Source organism: Varanus komodoensis, unplaced genomic scaffold, assembly GCF_004798865.1.
Source record: "Varanus komodoensis strain SLA01 unplaced genomic scaffold, ASM479886v1 scaffold10, whole genome shotgun sequence".
Taxonomy (NCBI): domain Eukaryota; kingdom Metazoa; phylum Chordata; class Lepidosauria; order Squamata; family Varanidae; genus Varanus; species Varanus komodoensis.
The window spans coordinates 21,927,870-21,952,434 of NW_025335269.1; the positions used below are offsets into that span (position 1 = coordinate 21,927,870).

General features: G+C 37.9%; 1 protein-coding gene across 2 annotated transcripts in view; it reads right to left on the reverse strand.

Annotated features, from left to right (window-relative positions):
• ULK4 (unc-51 like kinase 4) overlaps positions 1 to 24,027 on the reverse strand; it is a 205,339-nt gene extending 181,312 nt beyond the window's left edge. For both annotated transcript variants that reach the window (XM_044456388.1, XM_044456378.1), the window contains exons 1-17: positions 23,890 to 24,027; positions 20,050 to 20,246; positions 17,165 to 17,264; positions 16,284 to 16,423; positions 16,017 to 16,170; positions 15,119 to 15,220; positions 13,463 to 13,546; positions 11,312 to 11,387; positions 11,101 to 11,196; positions 7,980 to 8,101; positions 7,794 to 7,863; positions 6,790 to 6,895; positions 4,965 to 5,066; positions 3,293 to 3,353; positions 2,684 to 2,865; positions 1,502 to 1,548; positions 264 to 342 (exon numbers count right to left, since the gene is read on the reverse strand). In XM_044456388.1, the coding sequence (XP_044312323.1) occupies positions 264 to 342; positions 1,502 to 1,548; positions 2,684 to 2,865; positions 3,293 to 3,353; positions 4,965 to 5,066; positions 6,790 to 6,895; positions 7,794 to 7,863; positions 7,980 to 8,101; positions 11,101 to 11,196; positions 11,312 to 11,387; positions 13,463 to 13,546; positions 15,119 to 15,220; positions 16,017 to 16,170; positions 16,284 to 16,423; positions 17,165 to 17,264; positions 20,050 to 20,187 (1,659 nt within the window). In that variant the 5' untranslated portion in view covers positions 20,188 to 20,246; positions 23,890 to 24,027. The remainder of the gene's footprint in view (positions 1 to 263; positions 343 to 1,501; positions 1,549 to 2,683; positions 2,866 to 3,292; positions 3,354 to 4,964; positions 5,067 to 6,789; positions 6,896 to 7,793; positions 7,864 to 7,979; positions 8,102 to 11,100; positions 11,197 to 11,311; positions 11,388 to 13,462; positions 13,547 to 15,118; positions 15,221 to 16,016; positions 16,171 to 16,283; positions 16,424 to 17,164; positions 17,265 to 20,049; positions 20,247 to 23,889) is intronic.
• Between the last annotated feature and the right edge of the window lie 538 nt (positions 24,028 to 24,565).

The following is a 24,565-nucleotide window of genomic DNA, read 5'->3' on the forward strand; positions in this document are numbered from 1 at the left end:
GACTGGAGTTGATCTTGCTGTAGCCTTATCAGATTCCTCACACATCCCAAGTTGCAAACACAATGGCATAGGGAGGGAGGCCATATAAGCTGTCCTGAGGTCCCTCAGTAAAGTGAATGCACATAATAAGAATGATGTTGCCAACTCTATCCAATTCAAACTTAAAACTGAAACTATTACTAATTGATGAAGTAAATTCAAGTGTACTCTGCTTAGACGGTGCTTTTGAAAACTCTGAGAACAGCATTAACAATTAATATTACCTCAGTAACTGGAACATTTTCTTTAAGTTCAGTTGTATGCAATGCCAGTAAACCAATTATTCGGGCTGCTCTAGCTCGTCTGTAATCAAATACATGTATTAACTTTATAAAAGCTACACATTGGTAACTTCAAAAACTATTAAAAAGCTAAAGTTATTACAATGTTGGACTGACCAGCACAAATAACTGTAAATTAAACTTAGGGAGTTACTCCAGGCACAATAATGTTATAATTATTATTATTTTTTTTTTAACTTAACGTTGTAAGCCGCCCCGAGGCTTCGGCGAATGGGGCGGCATAAAAATGTTTTAGTAAATAAATAAAATAAATAAATTACATTTCTACATGGAATTCATTTCACCAATCATTGTCACCATAATTTCCAAGAATTTCAGTTAGGAATTTATATGGACTGCTATTGCTATAAAGAATCTGTACTTTCTTTCCTTTCAAAGTGAATAATGGTGAAGCTTAAAAGCATTGACAAGATATTCACAACTTTCTTCTAACATTCTGAACTATCACAAACAACTGATACAGTCCTGTTCATTCCATGTACGGACTCCACAGAGATGTGGAGCAGTTAATATTCTCATAGAGAACCAATTCATCAGCAGAATTACCATAAATTAGTCTGTATGTGCTCATTTATTAAGTCATGTTTTTTCAGCAAATTAATGAACCCTCTCCATGGACCCGCCTTAACTGATAATCAGTTGCTGTTAGGAAAATGCTGAAGATTCTGTTTGTGGGGATTTTCCTGATTTAACCTTCTAGTTTTTGTTCCATTTCTCCCATGCTGGCACCAACTTGGTGTGACATGAGTTGAGCCAGCACATGGATTTCCACTCTTAAGAGTTTGGCGTTGTCTACTTCTGATGGCCTGATTCAAAATGCTGTAAAGATCCCTCTGGGTCAACTTAAACTGATTTCCCTGCATTGTACATCCCTAGCTAGAGTAACTTGGCACTGCTGCATTGTGGTTTGCAAGGACATACTCTTGTTCCAGAATAAAACAGACTACATGGAGGTAGGGTACTGCATACATAGATTTCTGTATGCAAGGATGATGATGATCCTGCTTTGGCTCAAAATTTGCTCAGAGATTGCGCTAAAAACAAATGCAGATTATATCCTTGATCTTTTACATGATGTACACAGAGAGGTTCCATGGTTTTTCCTTCTAAATAAACTTTGCAGAAGCACACAAAGTGATTAAATATAACATTTTACTTACATGTCCCAGTTTGGAGCTATTCTTAGCTGCTGTATTAGCACCAGGAACTAGAATTTAAAACACACCAGACATAAAATTATTCACTGAAATTTTAATGAAATCTATTGATGAGTTTAACACTGTGGTTTTACTTGTAGACTTCAAAAGCCCTACAAGAAATACCAAGGTTTTATTTATGGATTTTAATTACCACTGAATAACAGAAGTTGAAAAGTGGAGAGGTAAAAGAAGAGCTCATAACCATGACCTACAGCTTGGTAAACTGTAGGTTATGAAGCCCTGAATGATTGCCCAAATGTAGCCAGTTAGATAAAGTTAATCAATTTTATTACTATAGGGAAATGGTTCTTCAAGTTGCACTTGCAATTCTTTTTCCTCAACAAGATCATCACATGCATTGGAATATATACAGTGCTCCTGATTGGGCACATGCATATCTAAGCACAGTCAAAAGTGCTTTCAATAGCAAAGTAAATTCAGTGTTAAACACTTAAGTAACTGTTTTTTCTCCAATTTATCAAACCATAATAATCACCTAACAACCAGTTCACGAACATAATTTAAATCCAGAATTATGTCCAGAACATTCCCTGTAGCTTTATTCTTGCTGCAGACAAGATTTCTCTTCTGGTGAAATCATATGCATGTTTACACACAAGTAAGTTCCACTAAGGCTTCTTCCTAGGCAAAATATGAGCAGGATTGCAGCAGCAGTTAGAGAGTGGCCTAAGATACTTCAGATTCCAAGTACCAAAGAGCTCTGACCTTGGAGCTGGGAATCTGTGCTCCTCCTCCTCGCAGCCCATGAGGAAAGAATCACACCAGCTGCCTCTACAGGGTCAAAACTCATAAAGGCGGTAAAGTAGGCATTTCAGACAGCAGGAAGGGCCTTCCAGAATATGAGGTATCTAGATGGTCCTCCAGCCTCCTTCCTTCCTACCTTCAAAGCATCTCAGCTGGACAAGCAAATGTAGGCACTTACCTAAATTGCAGAGAGTGAGAGGCACATCTGCCTCACCTCCCGCTCTGCACTTATAAGCCTCCAACCTTCAGGGGCTTACTAGATCAAGGGTACAACTGATAGGATTCAGCTTGAAAAAGTGAGTGAATGGTATAACTGCATGATATAATTGACTTTGGTGAACATCTACTTTTTAGCTCCTGACAAGCTATACAACTTACTAGCTGTGAGTTGATTAACCTAGTTGCTACTTCTTTATTTGCAACAACTGTGCAGAGGTAGCAAAGCAAATTTAGTTTAACTCTGGCTGCTCCTGTAGTCTTCTCTGAGGAGCCAGTCAGCTGGCACACTTGCTCTAAGAAGTCATTCCATTCTGTTTCTTTCAGCATCAACAGTTTCTCAGCTGCACAAAAAGAAGAATTTCAAAAGCATGTATTGTAGCTAAAATACTGCAAATTTACAAATATTTTAGAATAGTGCAAGCTAAAATACTGATAAATTTAATCACATGATTTTACACAATTTTTATTTTCAATTATTAGCCATTAAAACACTCATTAAGCATTAAAACAATTATCAAGCAAGATACTATTTCTTCATACAAGATGAATTATTTGCATTCCTAAATATTACGTTCTATACAATACATTCTCCAAAGCTTTTAAGAAGTTAAATGATTAGGGAGAAAGTAGTAATGCAGCCAAAATACCATGGCAGTACTGACTCGATTTTGAATACCTAACTAGCACTGGCTGCCTATTCACAGAATAATAAACTGCCATTTTAAAATGTATATTCTTTATAATTACTTCATCACACATCACATTCACCTGAATGAGCTGGAATGTGCAGATTTTTCATGTCAAATTTCACCGGAACTTGCTTCACTATCTGAACAGAGAAAAGAATTGACTGACTTTGAGGTAACCCTGAACATTGATCAAATATAAATATATACCTGTTTTTAATCACAGTACTTCTGATTATAATAGCTGTCAATATTTTAGAGCAAAATATACTGACTCACGTGAAGTTACTGAATAAGGCAACAAAGTAAACCTCCAGTGATTTATCATAAGAATCTGCATACTCCAAACCACATTTATCCTACCGTCCTGATTATTAGACTCAGACTGGGTTCACATTACGTGAGAGCCTGTCACAGATAACAAGTCACAATGGACTGTTGTGTCATGAGTACTTGGACCACTTCCCTGACAATCCATGGCTTGACTTCAAGATTGCTGAACCCACAATGAGTTGTTGCGTCATCTGAACCTGGAAAACCAACCCCATTATAGGTTCTGGGAAGTGGTGAGCAAGCATTCAGCACCAGCAGAAAATCCCCTTCCACTTTTACAAAGTTCTCTCAGGCACTGCCAGCAACAGCCACCTAGCAAACACGGTAGACACTGGCTCAGTGTCCCTCACCACACTCATGAGTCCTTTTTGGCTTGCTGTGGCTTTCCTTTGGTTTTGTTTTTTAATCTCCTCACACTTCTTGAAATCCCCAAGCTGAAAGCAAGTGAGAGCATCTCCAAAGTACCCAAGTAGCATATTGGACAGTCTATCACTGGTTCACTGCCCCTTTACAAAATAATAATCAGAAGAAATTATATATATATATATATATATATATATATATATATATATATATATTCATCTTTTTAAATTTTAATTTGACTTAAATATTAGTTTGAAATTTTAGTATGCAATTGCTGGGGTCTGAAATAGGAAGCATCTACTGCACACTGGGAAGTGTATGCTATTGAAGTGCAGCAGGCAGCAACCATGCACAATGACCCAAAGATGCTGCAAATTGGTCTGTTTTTTGCTTTGTGCTGTCTTGAAGTTGTCAAAGTACTAAAGCACAAGTTATATATACTTGGAAAGGGGTAGCTATTGGGTAACCACTTTTGCAGAAATATCCTCTGGGGGTTTTTTTGTGGAGTGTGCGGTTGGAACAGATTCTTCACTGTGTCTTTCCACCCCTTCCCAAGACTCTAGGTACTCAGCAAGTTGGAAATATGTGAGCCATCACTTTTCAGAGAAAACCCCTTCTTTTTAACCTTTTTTTAAACATTGGCTATAAATTCAGAGAGGAAAAAACCTTCCCTTGACATAAGGGAAGAGAGGCAAGCCAGCTTTAGTCACCAAGTTCTCTGGTATTCCAGCTGAAGTTAAAAGGAGAAGAGGACAACCCATGGTGAACCCGAGTATTTGTCAGACACAGGGACAATTCTCTGGCTATTCTCAGGGTCTGAGAATCTATTGTCTGATTTTTTAGTTATCCAAGTGTATTCAATATACGCTGGGTAAATAGCACATTTACAGTTTATTCCTAGTTGCATAGGACTTTTCACATAAAACTGCAGAAACCAAACATAGACACTAGATGGAAGTATTTGACTTGCAATGCACTGCAAAAAAACTAGCAACATGTACAGTACATTTCTGAATGTTTCATTTAGAAATGTTGTATGTGGAAAGTTTCTGTAGTACCTTTGGATTGTCAATAATGGGAGTCACAATAAGATCAGACTCAGTATAGATAAGTTCTTTTACTTTGGATTCCATATCTTGACTGCAGTACATGTTTTTATCCTATAATATAAGCAAAATTATTTACAATGTATATTTCCATCTAATATTTATTTAAACACAGCATACATATACAAATTCTGCACCTTTTATTACAAGGTATTCAATTCATAGCATATTTTACAAAAAGAAGGGCTTTTCTTGCAGCCCACAAAGTAGTAAAATTACCAAGAAGAAATTTTAAGACAATACCATGTGAATAACTACACTTGGAGACTCACATTTCTCACATTCTTTCTTAACTATGTCTGACCTAGAAGGATTTCTTGATGATTCCAATACCCTTGGAAAATAATTTTGTATTTTTCCCTCCCAACTATAATAATATTGTAGCAGTATCTCATACAGATTGCACTCTCAGAGATAATACCTGAAGTTATCATTCTTGTTTCTATCCCAGCAATAGAAATTACTGCTTGGGAACCATTTTGGGAACTTTCCATTATAAGGACAAAATGTCTAAAAATATCCTTGAAAAGGCTCCATATAACATCAATAAAGGGATAAGTTCTGGAGGAGGGAGAAGCAGGAAAAAACTATTAACACAGTCACTATAATTCATTTCAGTTTCTGAAAGTGACACTATTGCCCTTGAAACATGACAATACAATGCAGCTAGAAAGGTTTCCTTAGGATGAAGTCCTATGCATTTGAGACAAAAGAAACCCTCTGCACTTTCACCAAGCAAAGCTGTATATGAGTTGTTGTCAAGTGTATGCCAAGCAATCTATATGCTACTTTGCTTGGTTAATGGTTGTTGCCTACTTCACTTTGACAGCAGTCACATTGGTCAGGCAAGGCTCCACATATCAGGCAGCTGTAGGCACACACCTGCACAACTGGAAAGGGCTGAATTTTTTAAAAATGAAAAATATCACACATTTGTGCCACTTTCATAGCCCAGAAAGTGATGATCACTTCAAAGTCTTGCTTGGGCAGCAGTAGAGCAGCTATCACTGACAGCAACACAGAATTTGTGGGGTTGAGGGAATGAAAAATATTGTGAATGGACGAGTAGAGGAAAAAGACGAGGAGAGGGTATACCAATTGAGGGACTCAGGAGGAGGAGATAAATGACCCATGGAAAGTTTGATCATCCTCAAACAACCCAGACTGCATAGCTTATTCACTGGGTGGGTTGCTGTGTTGTGTGAACTTGCCCATTATTCTTCTTCCTCATTCTTTCCTTTCCTTGTCTTTACATATATTCTTCTTTGCTTGTATAACAGTGTTTACATAGGAACAAATGTTTTATGCCCTTAAGAACCTATGCACTCCTTTTCCTTCAGCTGATATTCTACTATTCTACCTCAAGATGAACTGAGTGTGCAATCTTTACTATATCAACAAGCAATAGTCCATGCATGCATACTTGACATAAGATTTTTCTCCTGAACAAGTAGTTAAAAATCAGGCTTCTTGACCACACATCACTCTGTGTGATGATCTTTAATCTAGCTTCTACCTATTTTGCTCCCTCAAGTTTTACAAGGAGTTTCAATCACCTTCTTTCAGTGAATTACTATGGATGTCCTCTTCATCTTCTTTCTTAATCTGTCTGCCTCTGTTGACACTGTCAGTGATTTTACCATTGACCTTGGGCTTCAAGGATGGCATCTCTTCCTAACTGTGATTATGATTAGCAGCTCTATTTCATACATGGTCTGCTACAGCAGCCATACAGAATTCAGTCTCTGGTCTCCTGCCTCCTTCAGTCTGCACTCACCTTTGCTGAAGGACATGGAAATGCAGTGTGCCCTGAATTTTGAGGTAGAGCCATAGCAACACTGTTTCTTTCCACTGCAGTACTTGTCCTAGGGGTAGGTCGAGAACTGAAAGACAATGTTTACAAATGTGAACAAAGCAGAATATTTGAATGGAAAGTATTACAAGTATTTTCTTCATATTGAACACACTGAGAACTATTACTGTTATACCAAATCAGTCAAGACTGGATTCCCCCCATTTATTAGTATCTTCTGCTTAAGCATCTGAGAAAATGTTTACTATAGTTATTTAAACTTTGATATACTACCTATTAAATTCTTCTGTAGGATTAAGTCACTAAAACTGTGATCCTTTTTAAAAATCCGTTTTGCATCCCCAAAATATTTGAGTCAATACACTTCAAAGAAGTGCTGTTCTTATGACAATCATCTATAAGATAAGTACATCTGCAGCTCTTCTTAAAATAAGGGAGGGCAACCTCTGACCCATGCTGAGATCTAATCTGGCCTACACTGGAGCCAAAATCCAGCCTGCAGAGGACTGAGCACCCTCTATGGGTACCATCACTTACTCCTCCACCCTTGGCTTTCCTTTGTTCCATGACTTTGGGAGTAGGCAAACTAAGCAGCTTATCTTTGATCTCAGAGATAGGCTAAGAACTTCCATACAACATTTCTCATACCACATGTTTTCCTGAAGTCCTTTGCATAATTTCCCCCCCAAGTGGACAGGGTAGACTAGATGCTATCATTGGAAGGGAAGGGCTTCGGGGTTAGACTCTATCCCATTATGTCATCTGGCCCACCAGAATAATCAGAGTGGGGGAGAAATCTTTTCCTTGGGGCAAAAGTGGCTACCCTCCTATCTTGAAAGAGTTGCTGTTTGATTAGTTTTTAAAAATCATTTGGTCTACTGGTTATTCACAGTTTAACAAGAGCATTAAAGCATTGCCCCTCAAGACACTTAAATCCTACAAAAGTGTTTATAGCAGATTTTTCATACCTGAGAAGAAATATAGATTCATTTGCTCCACCATCGACAACACTTTTAGGACGCAATTCTTCTGGGTTTTCTGTCAAAGAAAACAGTATTTGAACCAATCTGAATAATATATAGGGCTATAATTTTTCAAGCATTCATTTGAAATTTACTTTTAAACAAATACATACAATGAAACTGTAATCTTACCCATCCTGAAAGAACTGTTGAACTGTTTATTTTCTGTTCCAGTGGATATAACATCTGGCAATTTTTTATTCTGTATCTGAAACTCAGACATTCCGGATACAAACAGCTCAGGATTTCCATTGCTGCCCAAACAAAGGACAATGTACTATGAAGTCAATACAGCTTTCATTGTAAATTAAGGTCAAATAAAACAATTGGAGCACTATTGCAAAAATACCTTTATAGATCAATTTATTAGAGATGCATTTAAAATTAATAATTTTGAGGGATACAAGACCATATTAATCAGAACTTAGTAGAATTTTTGGCAGGTGAACAACTTTCACCTACAATGAAACCAGGGCTACAGCTCCCATTTTAACAACAGTAGGATGTAAGCAAACAATGACTTTTATAGTTAAGAAATGAATGCAATATATATCAGATTAATTTAGGGAATTAAATTTAGGAATTTACTTAGAATTAAGTGTTGACTGTTTCTTGTTTTCTCTCTCATATTAATGCACAATGACTAACAAAGAGATGGATTCAGATGAAATTAGTTATTCAATTCTTGCTGAATTCATTGCAAACGAAGTGCAACTAACTTACAGTACATTCCTAAATTGTACTGTACTTAAATATGTTAAGGAGTGTTCCAATATATAATTTATCTGTATTACAATCTCCTAAAATGGCATTATATTGGTCATTGCCAAAATTTACAGGTAAAGGAAGTATTAGCCATATCACACCTTCAACACTTAGTTGACTTAGTCAAGCCTTTATTAAAGGCTTATTGTGGCATCCAATATTTACAGAACAGAATCTTTTCCTAAGTAAAACATAGCCTAAGATCCACTGACACTTCCAAAATAGATGCTAATACACCATTCTGTTAGTTAGGAAAGATAGAACAGTCTAGTTCCCTATTCCATTCTTGCCCAAGATGCCATGTATCATTTTTATTCACCAATGATTATTATTATTATTATTATTATTATTATTATTATTATTATTATTATTAACACATTTTTATGCCGCCCCATTCGCCGAAGCCTCGGGCATGATAAATATTTATATAAATAGGTTAGTATATCTAATCAGTCTTAGCACATGCTTCTAAATGTAGAGGTAACTCTCGAGCAGAAGGAACTGCAGAGATGAACCTGGATTCCAATTGAACTTTCAACTGTTCTTGCCATTCTGTTACTGCAAGAAAGTCATATTTAGCATGCAGAGTGGGATGATAAGAAATTATCAGATCGCACTAGCTGATCCAATGTAAAAATCTGCTTGTGTGTCCAAGTTAACAGTATGATTTTAACCTGTTTTTATATCTGGGTTTCCTCATAAAGTTAATTTATAGCAAAGGAAAATGGGTCAAGCTGCAGCAGGATAGCAATTATAGCACATGCCAGGAGTTCAAAACATAAATCAAATGTCAAGGGAATAAGTGGGAATACTTTTCTAGAGCCCAAGAAAGAAACCTCAGAAAGCAACCCATTTTAACTCATTTGAGAAATGCTATGAGAAAATCTGCATTTTTCAATGCTGCAAAAATAAATTTCATCAAAGGCCTTTTCAACATCCAAGGGAATGATAGCACCTATCTCTGCTATCTGCATTCAAAGATCCACCTTTAAGATATTACACCCCTGCTCATTTTTAATGAATCCAATTTGATATGGTTGGACTAAAGGATCTATTGATTTAAGCGTTTGAACAGATAGTATTTAGATGCAACCTACACACATGTAAGTATAGGGATATTTGGCTTGTCACTGTTGAAACATTTGCGTATTTTTTTCTATTAATATTATATTTTCTTATATACAAGACACAGATGTATAAGCCCCATGTATATTCATTATGACTGATTTAATTAACACTTATCCAATGAAAATGAATACCTTAAACCTTTGTACAATATAAATTATTTGTGGGGAGGAAGAATGTTTCATTTTGTTATAGCTTTGGGAAATTAACAAAAAATGTATAAAAAAGGAAACTTGATAACTTGTTGTAATTCATTGGCCAAAATTGCTGTTAGTATTATAATGTCAATGTTAATTAGAGAAATAGATTGTTAATGTATGGATTTGGCCCACTTCCACTATAAAAGAATCTTTCAAGGAATCAGTCAAAAAAGTGGGGTCAAAATCTGCAGCTGAAATAGCAAGGTCAGTAGACCCAGAGATAACCCAGGAAGTTGCTGAGAATTAGATGCTTTCAAGGTCTGTGGGAAAATTTAGTGAGTGTACTAATAGAGAGGGGAGCAGACTTATCATTAATTAGAGGATATGGTGTCAGGGTAAGTTGAAAAGCTTCAGTCACTGCAAGTAATTGGCCTTCAAATGAGAGGACCCACCTTGAAAGTATGGATTGATGCTTTCAGTTTGGAAAGGAAAAGGAGTATTCAAGTTCAGAATCAACTTCTTATTTTCTTATTAAGCTATAATTCCCTAATGGCTAGTATTCTTGTTTCTTTTATTAATGACTTCTGCAATACTCTGTTTTGTACTCCAAAGCTAGCCTAGCTGGTCAGCTTTAATATAATAGTCTTTTATTAGAAAACCTTTGTTCTAGTTTGTTTGGAAGAAGTGGGAGAAGAACAGCCATGACAGGTAGTTCACATATCTTTTGCAAGGCTTACCACGCTTGGGAATCATGTAGCCACAAACATGACACACCACTTGGGGAAGCTCAGACTACACGTCCACAGTGGCTCTGGCAGAGCAGAGGTTACCTAGGTAAATTGTTGAACCTGTCTCCATCTTGTGCCCTGCTCACCCACAATACTGACAAGTCCATCATGTGTTCTCTCATGGAAGCAGAAGAGGAGATGTCGTCAAGGCGAAGTGCTGGAAATATCTCCCTCGTCTCCACCATCAAGCACTATATTCTTATTGTGTATTTCCTGCATTGCCCCACCCCAAGTGCATCACCATAATACACTGCTTTCTATGCCTATCAAACCTGCCTGTTGCAGGAAAACAAAGAGTTCAGTGATACATTAAAAATTATCATTAAAATCTATTGTGGTGCATAATTATGCAAGTGAAGAAGGGGACACTGCCCATGAAAGTGTATGTTGTATTAAGCAAGCTACACGAGTGTATTCACATTTTATCTACAGTACCTGGAGTTTGTGTCTTGGTTGGAGATAGATTCGCGGGGCAACTGAATAAAAGCATCTCGCCAGAAAGGATGCTGCAGCAGCTCTTCCCAAGTCAGTCTTTAAATAGAAAGAAAAAAATCCTCTTATACTGTGAGTTCAATGTCACAACTCAAAGTTATGCTTTAAAGTATGTCAATTTATAAATAGCTACAGCACCAAATCGCCATTTTACCTCTTCTGAGGATCCTTTTGCAGCAAAGAGTCAAGCAAATTAATGAAGTCTGAAGATGGTTTTAGAAATGCTGACCCTGTAAGGTAATATTATAAATTTTAGTTAACAACAATACATATATTACATTTACATCTAAATCAATAAAATATTTTAAGTACACACTTGCAGCATATTTACAAATGTTCCTAATGAGGGGAAAAATTCTCACTCCTGTCTGTCTGAATAGTTGTAGATAAAGGTAAGCAAGAACAACAATGGCAATTCTTGTTGGGAAGAGACATATGATTGCAACACCCATTCTTGTTTCAATGGGACCATATAGACAGCAGCAAGCTTAACTCTATCATCATTAAAAGGTAATTTCTTTCTCATTTCCTACGTTGATCTAGAGATCAGATTCTTCAAAATGCACAGAGCAAATCATTTGACACACAGGCATAGATGCAGAACTGAGCTTCAACTTGTTCCAGGCTAAACCTGCTATTTTGAAAAATGTATTTAAGGAGACAGATTTATTATTATTATCATCACATCTTTTTTCATTTCAAGGAACAAAAAATAGCATATAGAATTCTCCCCTCTCAATATTATTCTCACAACCACCACTCTGAGAGGTAGGTTGGGCTGAGAGTGTGTGATTCGCCCAAAATCACCCAGTTTGCTTCATGGATGAGTGGGAACTAGAACTCAGATCACATGAGTCCCAGCTTTAACTACTCCACCACACTGGTTCTCAAAAAGAAGATCAATCTGTAACTGATAGTGATCAATCAACTGAATTTGAAATAACCCATTACCACTGGACCAACCCATTATCACATTATTTTACTTGAACTGCATTTATCAACCCAATTCTATAAATCCCAACAAATAATAATTATCAATCCTCCCCAAAATGCCTGCTGAAATGTCTTAATGAGATATAAAAGTCATTTCTGGAGCTGTACCATTCTAAATCTGGGGTATTCCCTGGAGTTCTTGTCAGTTCCTGATCTTTTCCCAGTGTCTCTCAAAGGTGGATATCAATATTAAATTGTATCTGTCCTCCATCCTTCATGGATTAATCTGGACTGAATGATCAAAATTAGCCACAGTGGCTTATTTAAATAACAGTGCATGCCAGGTACAATTTCCATAATCACTGTTTATTCTGTCATCTGAACCCTACCACAGCCCATGGGGTATTAGAGGGCTGTTTCCTTCTCCAACAAGCCATGCTCAGGTTCGGGCAACCTGAGAAGCTGCACCCAGGAAATGATTACGGAAATTGTGGCTTATTCTGATTATATAAATGGTTCCAATGAATTACCACCAATGTCTTCTTTCCGCCTTCTATTACACTGCAGCTGTTAACAAGCCACTTTTCTGGAATCTTTGGCCATGTGGCGTTGTATCTGTTATACAGAGCCTCTCCCAATTCACAGATTTCAAAGTGGCAGAAGCTTGTGGTTCCTCAGTTAACGTACTGATGTCTTGTGACCCTCAGGAAATCATATAAAGCTAGAATGGCTGAACTATAAAGTTATTACTCAGCTATGTTGGTTTTACAAACTCTGCTGTATAATATCAAGGACTGGGTTGAGACTTTCTGCTTCTTAATAAATATCCCAGTTGCCCAAGAATCTATTAAAGATGTGTCACTTAGGTGTGGCTAGAAAGGGAAAAACTGAATGTTATGCCAACATATTAAAGCTCAGTATCCAATGGAGCTACAGTGCTCCTGCTCATTTTGCTACGTAAGAGGGAACCACCACTTGCACAACAAGAAGCTACTGATAGTTAATGCAGGCTGCCAAAGGAGCAGGAACACTAGTTTTCAGATCAGGACAGGTGCGTGGAACTTTGCTGTGCATGCTCTACTACTGTTTCCTGTCCTGTTCCAAGAAGCAAGTGTTTCAAGGTAACTTCCAGTTCCTAAGTCCCCACTGCATAAGTGATTAATCCTGTCGGCTCTTGGGCAGTATGAGATACTGCACAAAAGGCACCATTAAAAATAAATACGCAGGAACAAGCAGACCATTTTTTTTCTAGAAGTACAAAGTAAATTTCTGAAAGTTTTGCTCCTTATAATTAATCTTATAAGCAAGAAATACTATTTCTCACACATTTGTTAGAATTATTTTTCAGTGAATTATATCTGCAGAAGAATACCTTGACATTTAAGTGGGAAAGGATCTTGATGTAAAATCTGTTCTGCTAATTCAGTAATGCTTTCTGCGAAGAATGGAGGTCTTCCTATAAATGAAAGGTGAGGTTGCTGATTTCAGCAAAACCAGAATAAGCTTCAAAATAATTCAATCACTTGTTTACATCAAAGATAATTTCAATTTAAGAACAAATGACAATTGCATACTGTACTTAAAATTCACTGGAAAATTGAACCTATTTCTTTAATTGATCTCTGATGTAAAAAATAGGAAATTACAATCTTCCTGAGAGAGGGGAAGCAGAGAAGATGATGACTTGGAGTATATATAGATATGAATAAATAATTATGAAGCTGAAGGTCCCAGTGTGGCAATGTAACTATTATTAATAGTTTTGAATAAGTTTTTTCCCTTTTAATTTTTTGTTGATGTATTTTTGTGTTGTATAGTATGAGATTTAGTTAATAAAAATATTTTTAAAAAGGGAATTTCATCAATTTTCATCTATTGCAAGCCCTTAGACATGTACAAGATTGATCTGTGAGGTTCTCAACATCCTTGGCATGTAATAATGGATTACAAACACATCAGTAGCTACACATTTGTAACAGATTTCATGAGTCTTGATGTTAATTAACAAATATTTTAGTTGAAAAATAATTTATACAACGGAAAATAGGTCCAAACTGTATATGCTGTTGGTGGCCATTTTGTTTGTTTTTAGAGTTAATTAGCATGCAATTTTATCTGATAATTCCTTTTATAATGGAGAAGATCTTCCACAAAACTAGAAGAGAGCATGATGATAAAGGGTGGCTTTTATACAAATTAAATAAATAAAAATTAGCTGGAAAAAAGCCAGGGCAATAGGTCTTTTTCCTTGAATCTTTAATACTTGATTTAATTGTCCCTGTCCACCTATGTATACACATTTTAATTAGTTACTCAGTAGCATTTATACTAATAAAGAAAAACCAAACAGAAAACAGAATACCAGTGCATCAGACTAGATAAATTGAATGCTTAAGAGCATAAAAACAATAAAATAATGGAACAAGCATGGACAGAAGTAGCATCTACAGGTAGCTTAAACTATACATGAATTTTGCATCAAAATCTAACTGCTTGGTTAGGGTTAGTAATTGTAATATTGACACCATCAAATTAGCCATTCATAACCCGGTATTAAATTTCCTGTAATAGCAAGTGATTCCACAAAGGCTTATAAGCCACTAGAAGTAGCACCCAATTTATGGAACCAGCTCCCCAGAGAGCTGCGCCTGGTGCCAACAGTTCTTGCTTTTAGTTGCCTGGTTAAGACCTTTTTAATCTCCAACTACTTGAATTGTTGAATGATGCTATATTTATATTTTATGAAGCCAATGTGGATTATTTGGTTTTATTGGTTTATTTACTGATTTAATTTGTTATTTTACTTATTTGTTTTTTTTCTTATTGCTATTGTGATTATTTTTGGATTGTCATAATGTGTTATGTTTGCTTATGTTTTTAAATTGTAAACTGATCTAAGAGCTGTTAGGCTAAATTGGTACAGTAGAAACACTTTACATAAATAAGCACTGAAAACATTACCTTCCTTCATATTCCTGATTATTAGTATTGTTCAGTTTATATTGTAATATATTAATTAGATCAATACCTGTAAACATTTCATATAGCAAACAGCCCAACGACCACAAATCACTGGCTATAGAGAAGTCACTTCCCTTTATCACTTCTGGAGCACTGTACGCCATTGAACCTGCAAAATAAAGTCAATGTGTTACAATTGTGAAATGGACATTTCTTCAAAAGTCAGTAGTATTTCCAACTCATTTCTTGGAAACTCACTGAAATTTCAGATACACACTTACTTCTAAGGCTGCACACATGCAACACACAACTGTACACATACACAGGGGAGTTCCATTAATTGTACAGCAACGCACCGCCAGGAACAAAGGACAAGAGAAGACATTCAGACCACTGGGTATATAAATCCAAAATGCTTCCTCTGTTTGCCTAGCCCTCTTTTTGCAGGGCTAGATTGCAGGAAAGGAGATGGAATCAGCATATCTTTGCACAATATGGACTTAGAATGTGCAAGTACTATAAAGTGTGATCATATACCAAAATACATTATCATTGACTTGAATGAAACAAGGTAGAGCAAGAGTGTTGAATTTCTTTCAGTCAGAGAGGCAAATTCAATTTTCTTGGTGGCTGCACCTCAGTGGTGGGCAAGGCTGAAGGCAGAGGGGTAGTCCCAAAATACCTAAAATGCAAGTATTTCTTGTCTTAAAGCTCTTCCTGTATTTATCCCTTAGGAGACACAGGTTAGTCTTTTAGAATACGGAAAAATGTGCTAAAGTCGGGCAACCACCAAATGATCCACTGTCAGAGAAAAGCAGGTGGAGCCACTAAATCCCATCCCATCATTTCATGTATTATGTATGGTATGTATAATACATGTATTCATGTATTATGAAAGAGGACCATTATACAGCTTTATTGCTCTGTCTTCAGCTACTGCCATCCTTACATATTGCTACCTTTACCTCTGAGTTTGCTTTTCAAACTTGTATTTTCACCACTTTCACCTCCCTGCTCCTCTGATCCAATTAAAGCAAAAAAATCTTCTAGCTTTTCACCCTTTGCTCTAGCCAAGCAGAAGTTACTGAACTTGAGGGTACCAGGCCCTTCCAAGAGAATCTGTGGATTTAAATGCAAATATAAGTAGCAGTTAGAAATATCCTGATAATTTTTAAAAAGTGGTTACATATTTCCAGAAATACTGTGTAAGTGTAAAAACAATTCTTTCTTGCCTTTCCAGGTGTAAGGTCACAGAAAATAATTCCAAGATCGTGAATATGATGAAACCCAGTGACCAAATCAATTCCAAATTGTCTCACAACATCTTCAGGTAAATGTTCATCCTGAGCAATTACCATTTCCAGTGATCCACCTATAAGGTATGGATAGATTATCAGTTATGGTTTCTTTAAAGTCAAAAGAGACTTGTGTAGTGCTTTATAAACATTTATGTCTAATCTTTCTACTTTACCTGTAACTGTGGATGTCAAATTGACAAAGCAACAAGGCCAAAATGAGATTATAAGTCATATATAGACTATATCTGTGTGACTATAGATTTGAAGGTTGAATAAATGCTTGCACTTATAAAACTCTGGTTCAGTACATTGGTACAGACACCTGTGTCTGTAATACCAGAGTTATTCATTCATTCATTCTCTCTCTCTCTCCTTCCCTCTCTCTCAATATGGATGCCCTAAAAGCAGCTTATGATATGGGATCCAGTTCTGAGATATATAGTATACAGACATTTTAAAGTGTGATTAAATAAGTTTGATTACACTTTAACAGTTATCCAAAGCATTTTTCACAGCAGAGAATGAATATGCAAACACATTCATAACACCTTGTGATCAACCTATCCCCTGCCCCTTCCCCAAGGAGCTCTTTTTAATATGGCATGACATGAGCTGGAAACATGAGCTGAATTTCAAGAAGAGCTTGTAATAGCATTGGAGATTAATCATTCAAAGAAAAATTCAGAAATTCCAACAGGCTCCTTATAAAAGTCTCCGTAACTCTTTGAATCACAAATTATATATTTAATGCTAAAAGCAGTTAATCCAAAAGCTATCCAAAGATGTCACTCAACATTGACTTAGCATCCTCTTACCTGTGCATAATTCCACCACAAGCCAGAGATGGTTACTTGTTTCATACCATTCATGAAACACTACTATGTTCTTGTGCTTGATTGCATGAGTGAGCCGCACCTATAGCACAAAATGAGATAGTTTGGGCTCTCAGTGGGTCAAGCAGATAAACAACAATTGTCAGAGTGCATAGCTTTCATGAAGACATAGGCTAGCTTCCAAAAAGCCATGGTGACATTTACCATTGTGGGTCTGCTGTGTCATCCAGACCCAGTTCAGAGTTCCTGCATAATAGCATTATTTTTCTGAAAATAGGGAGAGAATCAACAGTCTGTTCTAAAGCTTCCACATTTTACCGCAGTTTAACCAGTCCTCCAGACTCAGGATGTTCACTTTGCCATTGTTGTCATGGAACAAAGTCTTACCACACAGTGCCTGGGTAACCATACTGGTAGGTTTGGGCAAAGATCTGTGCACTATGGAAACAGCATATTCTATTAAAAAAGGACAGGTTTGTCTGCCATGTTGCATGAACCTGGCCTGTGGCATTCTTAGGAACTGTTCGTGTGTAACAGCAGCAAAACTTGGGTTAATTAACCTTCAATTTGCCAGGCACGCTGCCTTCTTTGAATATTCAAACACTGATTGCTTCAATCAGGAGTTCCTATGCGATGTCTGAATACAGCTACTTGGGCTGTTCACACAACATGACAATGCTCACAGAACCCATAACCTATTTTAGTGTACATTGGAGGCTGTTTAACCCACACTCAAGTGTACAGCACCTCAGGCTGCAGAGGTTCTGGAATGGAACTGACTATCCATTCCACCTCTGATACAGGCGGCCCAAGTGACCCTGTGGATCTGGACCCACCACCATCCTCAGTTGGGATGTCAACTACTCCTGTTCCTGGTTAAGGATACTCCAGCCACAGTGATCCAGGGCACACGTAACCTGACAAGCAGACAAGTGCAATCAATGTGCACTATGTCAGGCTGCCTTGGGCCTGGTTCAGAAGTTGCAGTTGCTGTAGAAGGCAGCAACAAGAGTGCTAACTGGGACATCCAGTGATGCTCATGGAAGACCTATGATAAAAGAACTGCATTTGCTACCTATTTAGCAACCAAGCCATATTCAAGGTTATGAGATTGTCGTACAAAGCCCTAAACAGATTAGGGCCATGATACCTAGCAGGCTGCTTTCCTTTATATATAACAATCAACCACTAAGATCACTGGAGGAGGCATTGCTGGACATGCCCACATTATCAGAATGTTGCCATGTATTCCCTTGATGAAGTCCTTCTCAGTAGCACCATCTGCCCTGTGGAAAAAACTCCCTCACATAGCCTGAGAGGCAGAACATTTGGCATGTTCCAAAAACACATCTGTACATCCAGACTTTCCCTTGCCCATAAGTACATTAATTATTTTGTTCTATGGAACTGCTCCTTATTATTAGTCCTACTATAGTTGTAATTGTATTACTTTTTAAATTGTATTTGAGATTTTAATATTTATATGAAACCTACTTAAGAATTATCTTAATAGTTAGAGGTATAGTAATAGTAAAAAGGTAAAGGTAAACGTTTCCCCTTGACGTTACGTCCAGTCATGCCTGACTCTAGGGGGTGGTGCTCATCTCTGTTTCCTAGCAGAGGGAGCCAGCGTTTGTCCGCAGACAGTCTCCGTGGTCATGTGGCCGGCATGATTAAACACCGAAGTGCACGGAACGCTGTTACCTGCCCACCGCAGTGGTAGCTTTTTATCTACTTGCATTTGCATGCTTTCGAACTGCAAGGTTGGCAGGAGCTGGGACGGAGCAACAGGAACTCACTCCGTTGTGCAGATTTGAACTGGCGACCTTTCGATCAACCAGCACAGCGGTTTAAACCACTGTGCCACTTGCAGTCCCATAGAAAAGTACAGATAACTAAATCCAGGAACAAACATTGGATTTGTACCCGGGTCATCCAAACCCAATCACTCTAGGTTAATTGTGAGCTAAACAACCTACAGCTAACCTAACACCTAACTGGTGATTAAATACAGAGCACCCATAATTAACCTATAGTGTCTTGATTCAGATATCACAAACCAATTTCTGATCAGGGATTGAATATTCAAAATAGCTATGGAACATGCCCAACATACTCTGTAGCAAATCATGGATTATTTAACTGACAATTTGCCACCTTTGCGTGTGAACTTAGTCTCACAGAAAACCCAGTGAAATCAATGGGGGTTATGCTAGTTTGAATCCACTCTTAGGAATTGTAGGTGCCATGCCAAAATAAATATTACATTTCCTCCCATACCTGCAAAACAGAGACAGGAAGGGATGGCAACAGATACAAATGTAGTCCTTTTTGCAAAGATTGAATTAAGGAACATATTAACAGCTGGGCAAGTAAAGACCATTCTAATCCAAGAAAGGAAGCAGCTCTTCTAATGGCAAAGTAGGATGACTGTTTATAGGTCTGGTGCAATTCACTGAAATTTGTTTTTTTACATATACTTGGACATGTACAGAAAAAATAAAAAAGTCTATTTCAGTGCTCTTCAAATGACATAACCACCCAAAAGAAATGAATGTATATACAGACAACATGCATTTGTTTTCTTTGCTAAATTTTGGGAAGCTGCTGAGGACCCCAACCAACTCAAGCATTTAGCAGTTGCAGTTTCCCATTTATTTCAATATAAACTGAACTTCTGCTAATTTAGTAAGTTATACTTCTTAAGCAAAAACTGAACAGGGTAAAGTGGATACAAGGAGGAAAAAAATCACAAATCAACTCAGTAACTGGGTAAACCTTCTTGAAACATACATTTCCATCTGAAAATATATTCCAGCATAACTTGCAAATGTACATTGCTTTCCAGAATAAAAGGTAACTCTTACCCAGTTCGTCATTTCAGCTCTTTTGCATTTATCAGTGCATAAAATAGCCACAAAATTTATTGTTCCTTTCCGTCTGCCTTTATAAACGACTGTATTGCTCCCTCTTCCAATCTCTTCATACAAAATAAAGTTTTCCATTATGAAAGCTGTATTGCATACATCAATATCAAGCCACCACTTATTTCATAAAAAGTCACCTATAAAAGAAAAAAAAGCAAGTCTAGTTAAATACATTAAGAGTTGGCCATTTTTCATATAATGATCTACCCTTGTACTACATTCACTGTCTATGGTCCTCTTCCAGGTACCTCCTTCAAGAGAAGCCAGAAAGGTGGGAACAAGGGAGAGGGACTTCTCAATGGTAGCCCTGATTATGGATTAATTTTCCCAGTGGGGTCCGCCTGGCACCAACACTGTTATCTTTTCAGTTCCCCATTAAGGCCTTCCTCCATTCTCATGCATTTGGCAGCATGTAATACAGTTTCTAATTGGTCCCAGAATTTCTTGTAGTTGATAGTTAAAGTTGCTAGTGATTTGGGTATATAGTCTCTTTATATGGTTGTATATCAGTTGTTTTTATATTATGTACAATATTGTATTATTGTAAACTGCCTAGAGAGTTTTGGCTGTTGGGCAACATATAAATCTAATAAATAAAATGAAATTCAGCATGACATGAAGGATGGGGCTGATGGGAGCTATAGTCCAAAGCATCTAGATGACACCATTTTACTTACCCCTATGCTAAAACATTTACAGAAAGTATGTATTTAGATGCATATTTGAGATCAGAAAGCAAGCTTGTTTTCTTGAGAAGTATGAATCAAGAAAAACTGGAAACTGTAAAGCAGCAAATGGATACATCACAGTACTTGGTGTGAGAAAACTAAACTGGACTGAAATGGGACAGTCTCAGTCTGACAAAAAAAATGTTTCACTCAGTTTTACAAACTCAGAAAAAATGGAGTGGCTCTAATGCTAAGGCAAGATGTAGCCCAGGCACCAAGAAGCTTTAATGCAAAGTCTGACTAAATCATATTGATCTGAATTCTTATATCAGCATAACCATTATTCAGATCTCCACTCTGGTGACATACACTGAAGAAGAAATTGAAAACTTTTATGCAAGCATCCAAGAAGAATTTGATAACATGCAAAAGCAAGACATGCTGATAATTATTGGTGATTCAAAGGCAAATGTAGGAAACAAAGCAGAAACAAATGTTGTGGGAGATTTTAGCCTACAATAATTTAGCTAAGAAGCAAGAGAATGTTGTGAATTTGTGAAAACTCATAGAATTTTGTGAAACCAACAATTTGTTTATTGCAAATACATACTTTAGGCAACTTATCAGATAACTATATACATGGATATCATCAGATGGCTAATACAAAAATCAAACAGACTACTTAACTGGAAGTCTAACATGGAGAACTAGTATTCTTGCTGCCAAAACAAGACCAGGAGAAGAGGGTGGTAGTGATCACAAACTTTTAATATCAAAAATCATATTTAAGCTGACAAATATCACTGACAGAAGCACAGTTCCAAAATATAACTGCAATAATATTCCTAAAGAATTTAAAATCCACATAAAGAGATTTACATTACTAAGAAATAGAAAAAAACAACAAAAGAGGAAAAACAAGAGAACACTTTCAGAAGATCAAAGAAATCCAAGGAAAACTCAAACCTAGATTAGGAATGCTGAAAGACAAACAGGTGAACATACTATTTGACTAGGATAAAATAAAGAGAAAAAGATAATATACAGAAGAACTATATAGGAGAGAGCAAAAATTCCTTGAAGAACCACTTGCAGTATTAGAAAGTGAAGTGAAAGCTGCTCTGAAAGCACTTGGAAGGAATAAAACACTCCAAGTAGATAGAGTACCAATAGAATGACATCAAGCTGTAGCTCCTGAATCAGACCAAATTCTAAGAAGAATATGTAGCAAGTACGGAAATCAAAACAATGACCTATAAACTGGAAATGTTCAGTTTACATTTCAATTCCCAAAAAAGATGCTAAAGACCAGAAACTAAAGGACTATTACTTTCCTGTATAAACAGTGATGCGCAAGGTTTTGCAACAAAAATATTAACCCAAGAAATGTTTGAAGTTCAAGCTGGATTTGGAAAAGGAAGATGCACTGAACATCATATCACAAATATACATTGCATACTGGAGCACACCAAAGGATTTCAGAAAATCAGTCAATGTTTTATAGGCTACAGCATGTCAGCATCCAAGGCATGGTCAGCTGACTGACAGACAAAAGCACCAGCAACCAGGCAACTGGGGTGGGACACAGGGGTCAGTACAAATGCACAGTTGAACAATCCAAAGGTCAGAGCTGGGAGGCAGACAAGTCAGCAGTCAGGGAACCAAGAAGGCAAGGCAAGGGGCCTTGAGGGCTGGGACAGGAGGAGGAGCAAGCAAGGCCAGGAAAACAGACAGGATCTGGGAGCAGGTGCAGGGTCCTGGACAGCGTTCCAGGAGTAAAGTCCAAGAATCCACAAACCAGGAGCATTTGAGCATTTCAGGAAACTTTTGTTGCCAAGGAACCATCTGAGGGAAGGAGTCAGTTCTTACATAACTCTTCTCCCAGGGCTCCCAGGTGGAGCTCATGAGAGCCCTGGCAGGGGCAGCAGATCCAGGTAGTAATCCTGTAACCACCAGAGCTGCAGTGCTGACCCTCGACCAGCGGAGGGAGCCCTGAAGCTGCCTCTGGTCTTGACACAGCAAAGCCTTTGGATCATGAAAAAGCTATGAATGAGTCTGAACGAAATAGGTGTGCCTCAGCACTTGATAACTCTTTATCGTGAACAAGAAACTACTGTTAGAATAGGAAATGGAGTAAACCTGTTATTTCCTATGAGCAAAGGTATAAAACAAGGGTGTGCTTTTATCTCCCTATCTATTCAATCTGTATATAGAATATATCACAAAAAGTGGATTAGAGTGAAAATCGGTGGAAGATACATCGATACTTAAAAGATATACAAATAATATATTACAAGCAGAAAGCAGCAATGAATTGAAACAACTCTTAATGAAAGTTGAAGATTAAGAAAACAAAAATCATGACTACAGAACTCACAACTTTAAGGTCAACAATGATGAAATTGTGAATAATTTTGCAAACCGTGGCTCAGTCATCAATTCAAATGGCGACTGTAACCAAAAAATCCAAAGAATACTGAGACTGTGAAGGGCAGCAATGAAGGAACGAAAAAAGATAATCAAGTGTAGGGATGTTTCACAGGAGACCAAGGCTAAAGTCACCCATGATATTTTATTCCTGAGCATTATATATGGGCATGGAAAATGAAGAAAGCGGCCAGGAAAACCGATACATTGAAGCATGAAGAGAACTTTGTAACTGTGTAACGGTTCGGTTCTGGGCAACTCCGTCTGAGGTTGCCGCCCCACCTGCCGCTCCCAGCCAAGTATCTTCCCTATAATCTTCCCTAATTATACTGATAATTTTAATCTTATATTTGTAAATCAATGTATTTTTTGTATTTAATGGTAATTTATTATGTGCTATTGTATTTCAATGTATTTTATCGTGTTGTAAGCCGCCCCGAGGTTTCGGCAAGGGGCGGCATAGAAATGTTATAATAATAATAATAATAATAATAATAATAATAATAATAATAATAATAATAATAATAATAAAGGGGTGTCAGTGGAAGGCAAGCAGAAACCTCGCGCGGACTCCCTCGGAGAAGGGCGGGAGGCGCGCGAAAGAGCCCTCATTCGTACGGGACGTCGCCGCCTCTGAGAGTTTGCATCCCCGCCCACAGCATTTCGAGGGAAACAAGACGAATACCTGCTCTCAGTGAAGGAGTAAGTCAAATTCAGAGGAAAAACGGGAAAGGGGGTGAGACTACCATTCACCTCCCCCATCCGCCGAAGCGAACGTCCCGCCCTGCGCAGCCTGCTCCACGTCTTCCAAGCACTGAGGGGGTGGTGGTGTCCCCAGATAATAGCAAGGGGGTCTTCTCCCCTTGGTCTTTGTCGGAAATGCGGGGTTCGGATCAAGCTCTGGTGTCCCACTTTGCCTCGCAGTAATGGATTTCTCTAGACTTCTCTAAGTCCCCGGGAAACAAAATACCCACGCCCTATCCCCCCCTTTTCGTGTAAATGGTTTGAACTAGCCCTGCCTCCCTCTCAGTATCTTAGATACGGCGCAGAAGCCCGGAAACAACACTGCACGCGCCGCGGGGATCCTTCGCCTCTCCCGCCCCTCTCTCGTGGCCGGGGGCTTGCTCATTCTTCCTCCCCCGCCCCTTCCTAGCCGCGGTTCCCGGATGTTCCTCGTCCTTTGCAAACAGGGTAGCGAAAAGGTACGGTGGAAACCCATCCTCGAGATGAGAGGCAAGCGCAAAATTCGCCGCTTTCGTAGAAGGGCATTGCCTCGCTGGCCGCCTTCATCTGTGAAGGGCCGTGTGCATGTCGCTTTCCCGCGATAAGGCCGCCCTTTCGGTGAACGGCACGCCCCGAGC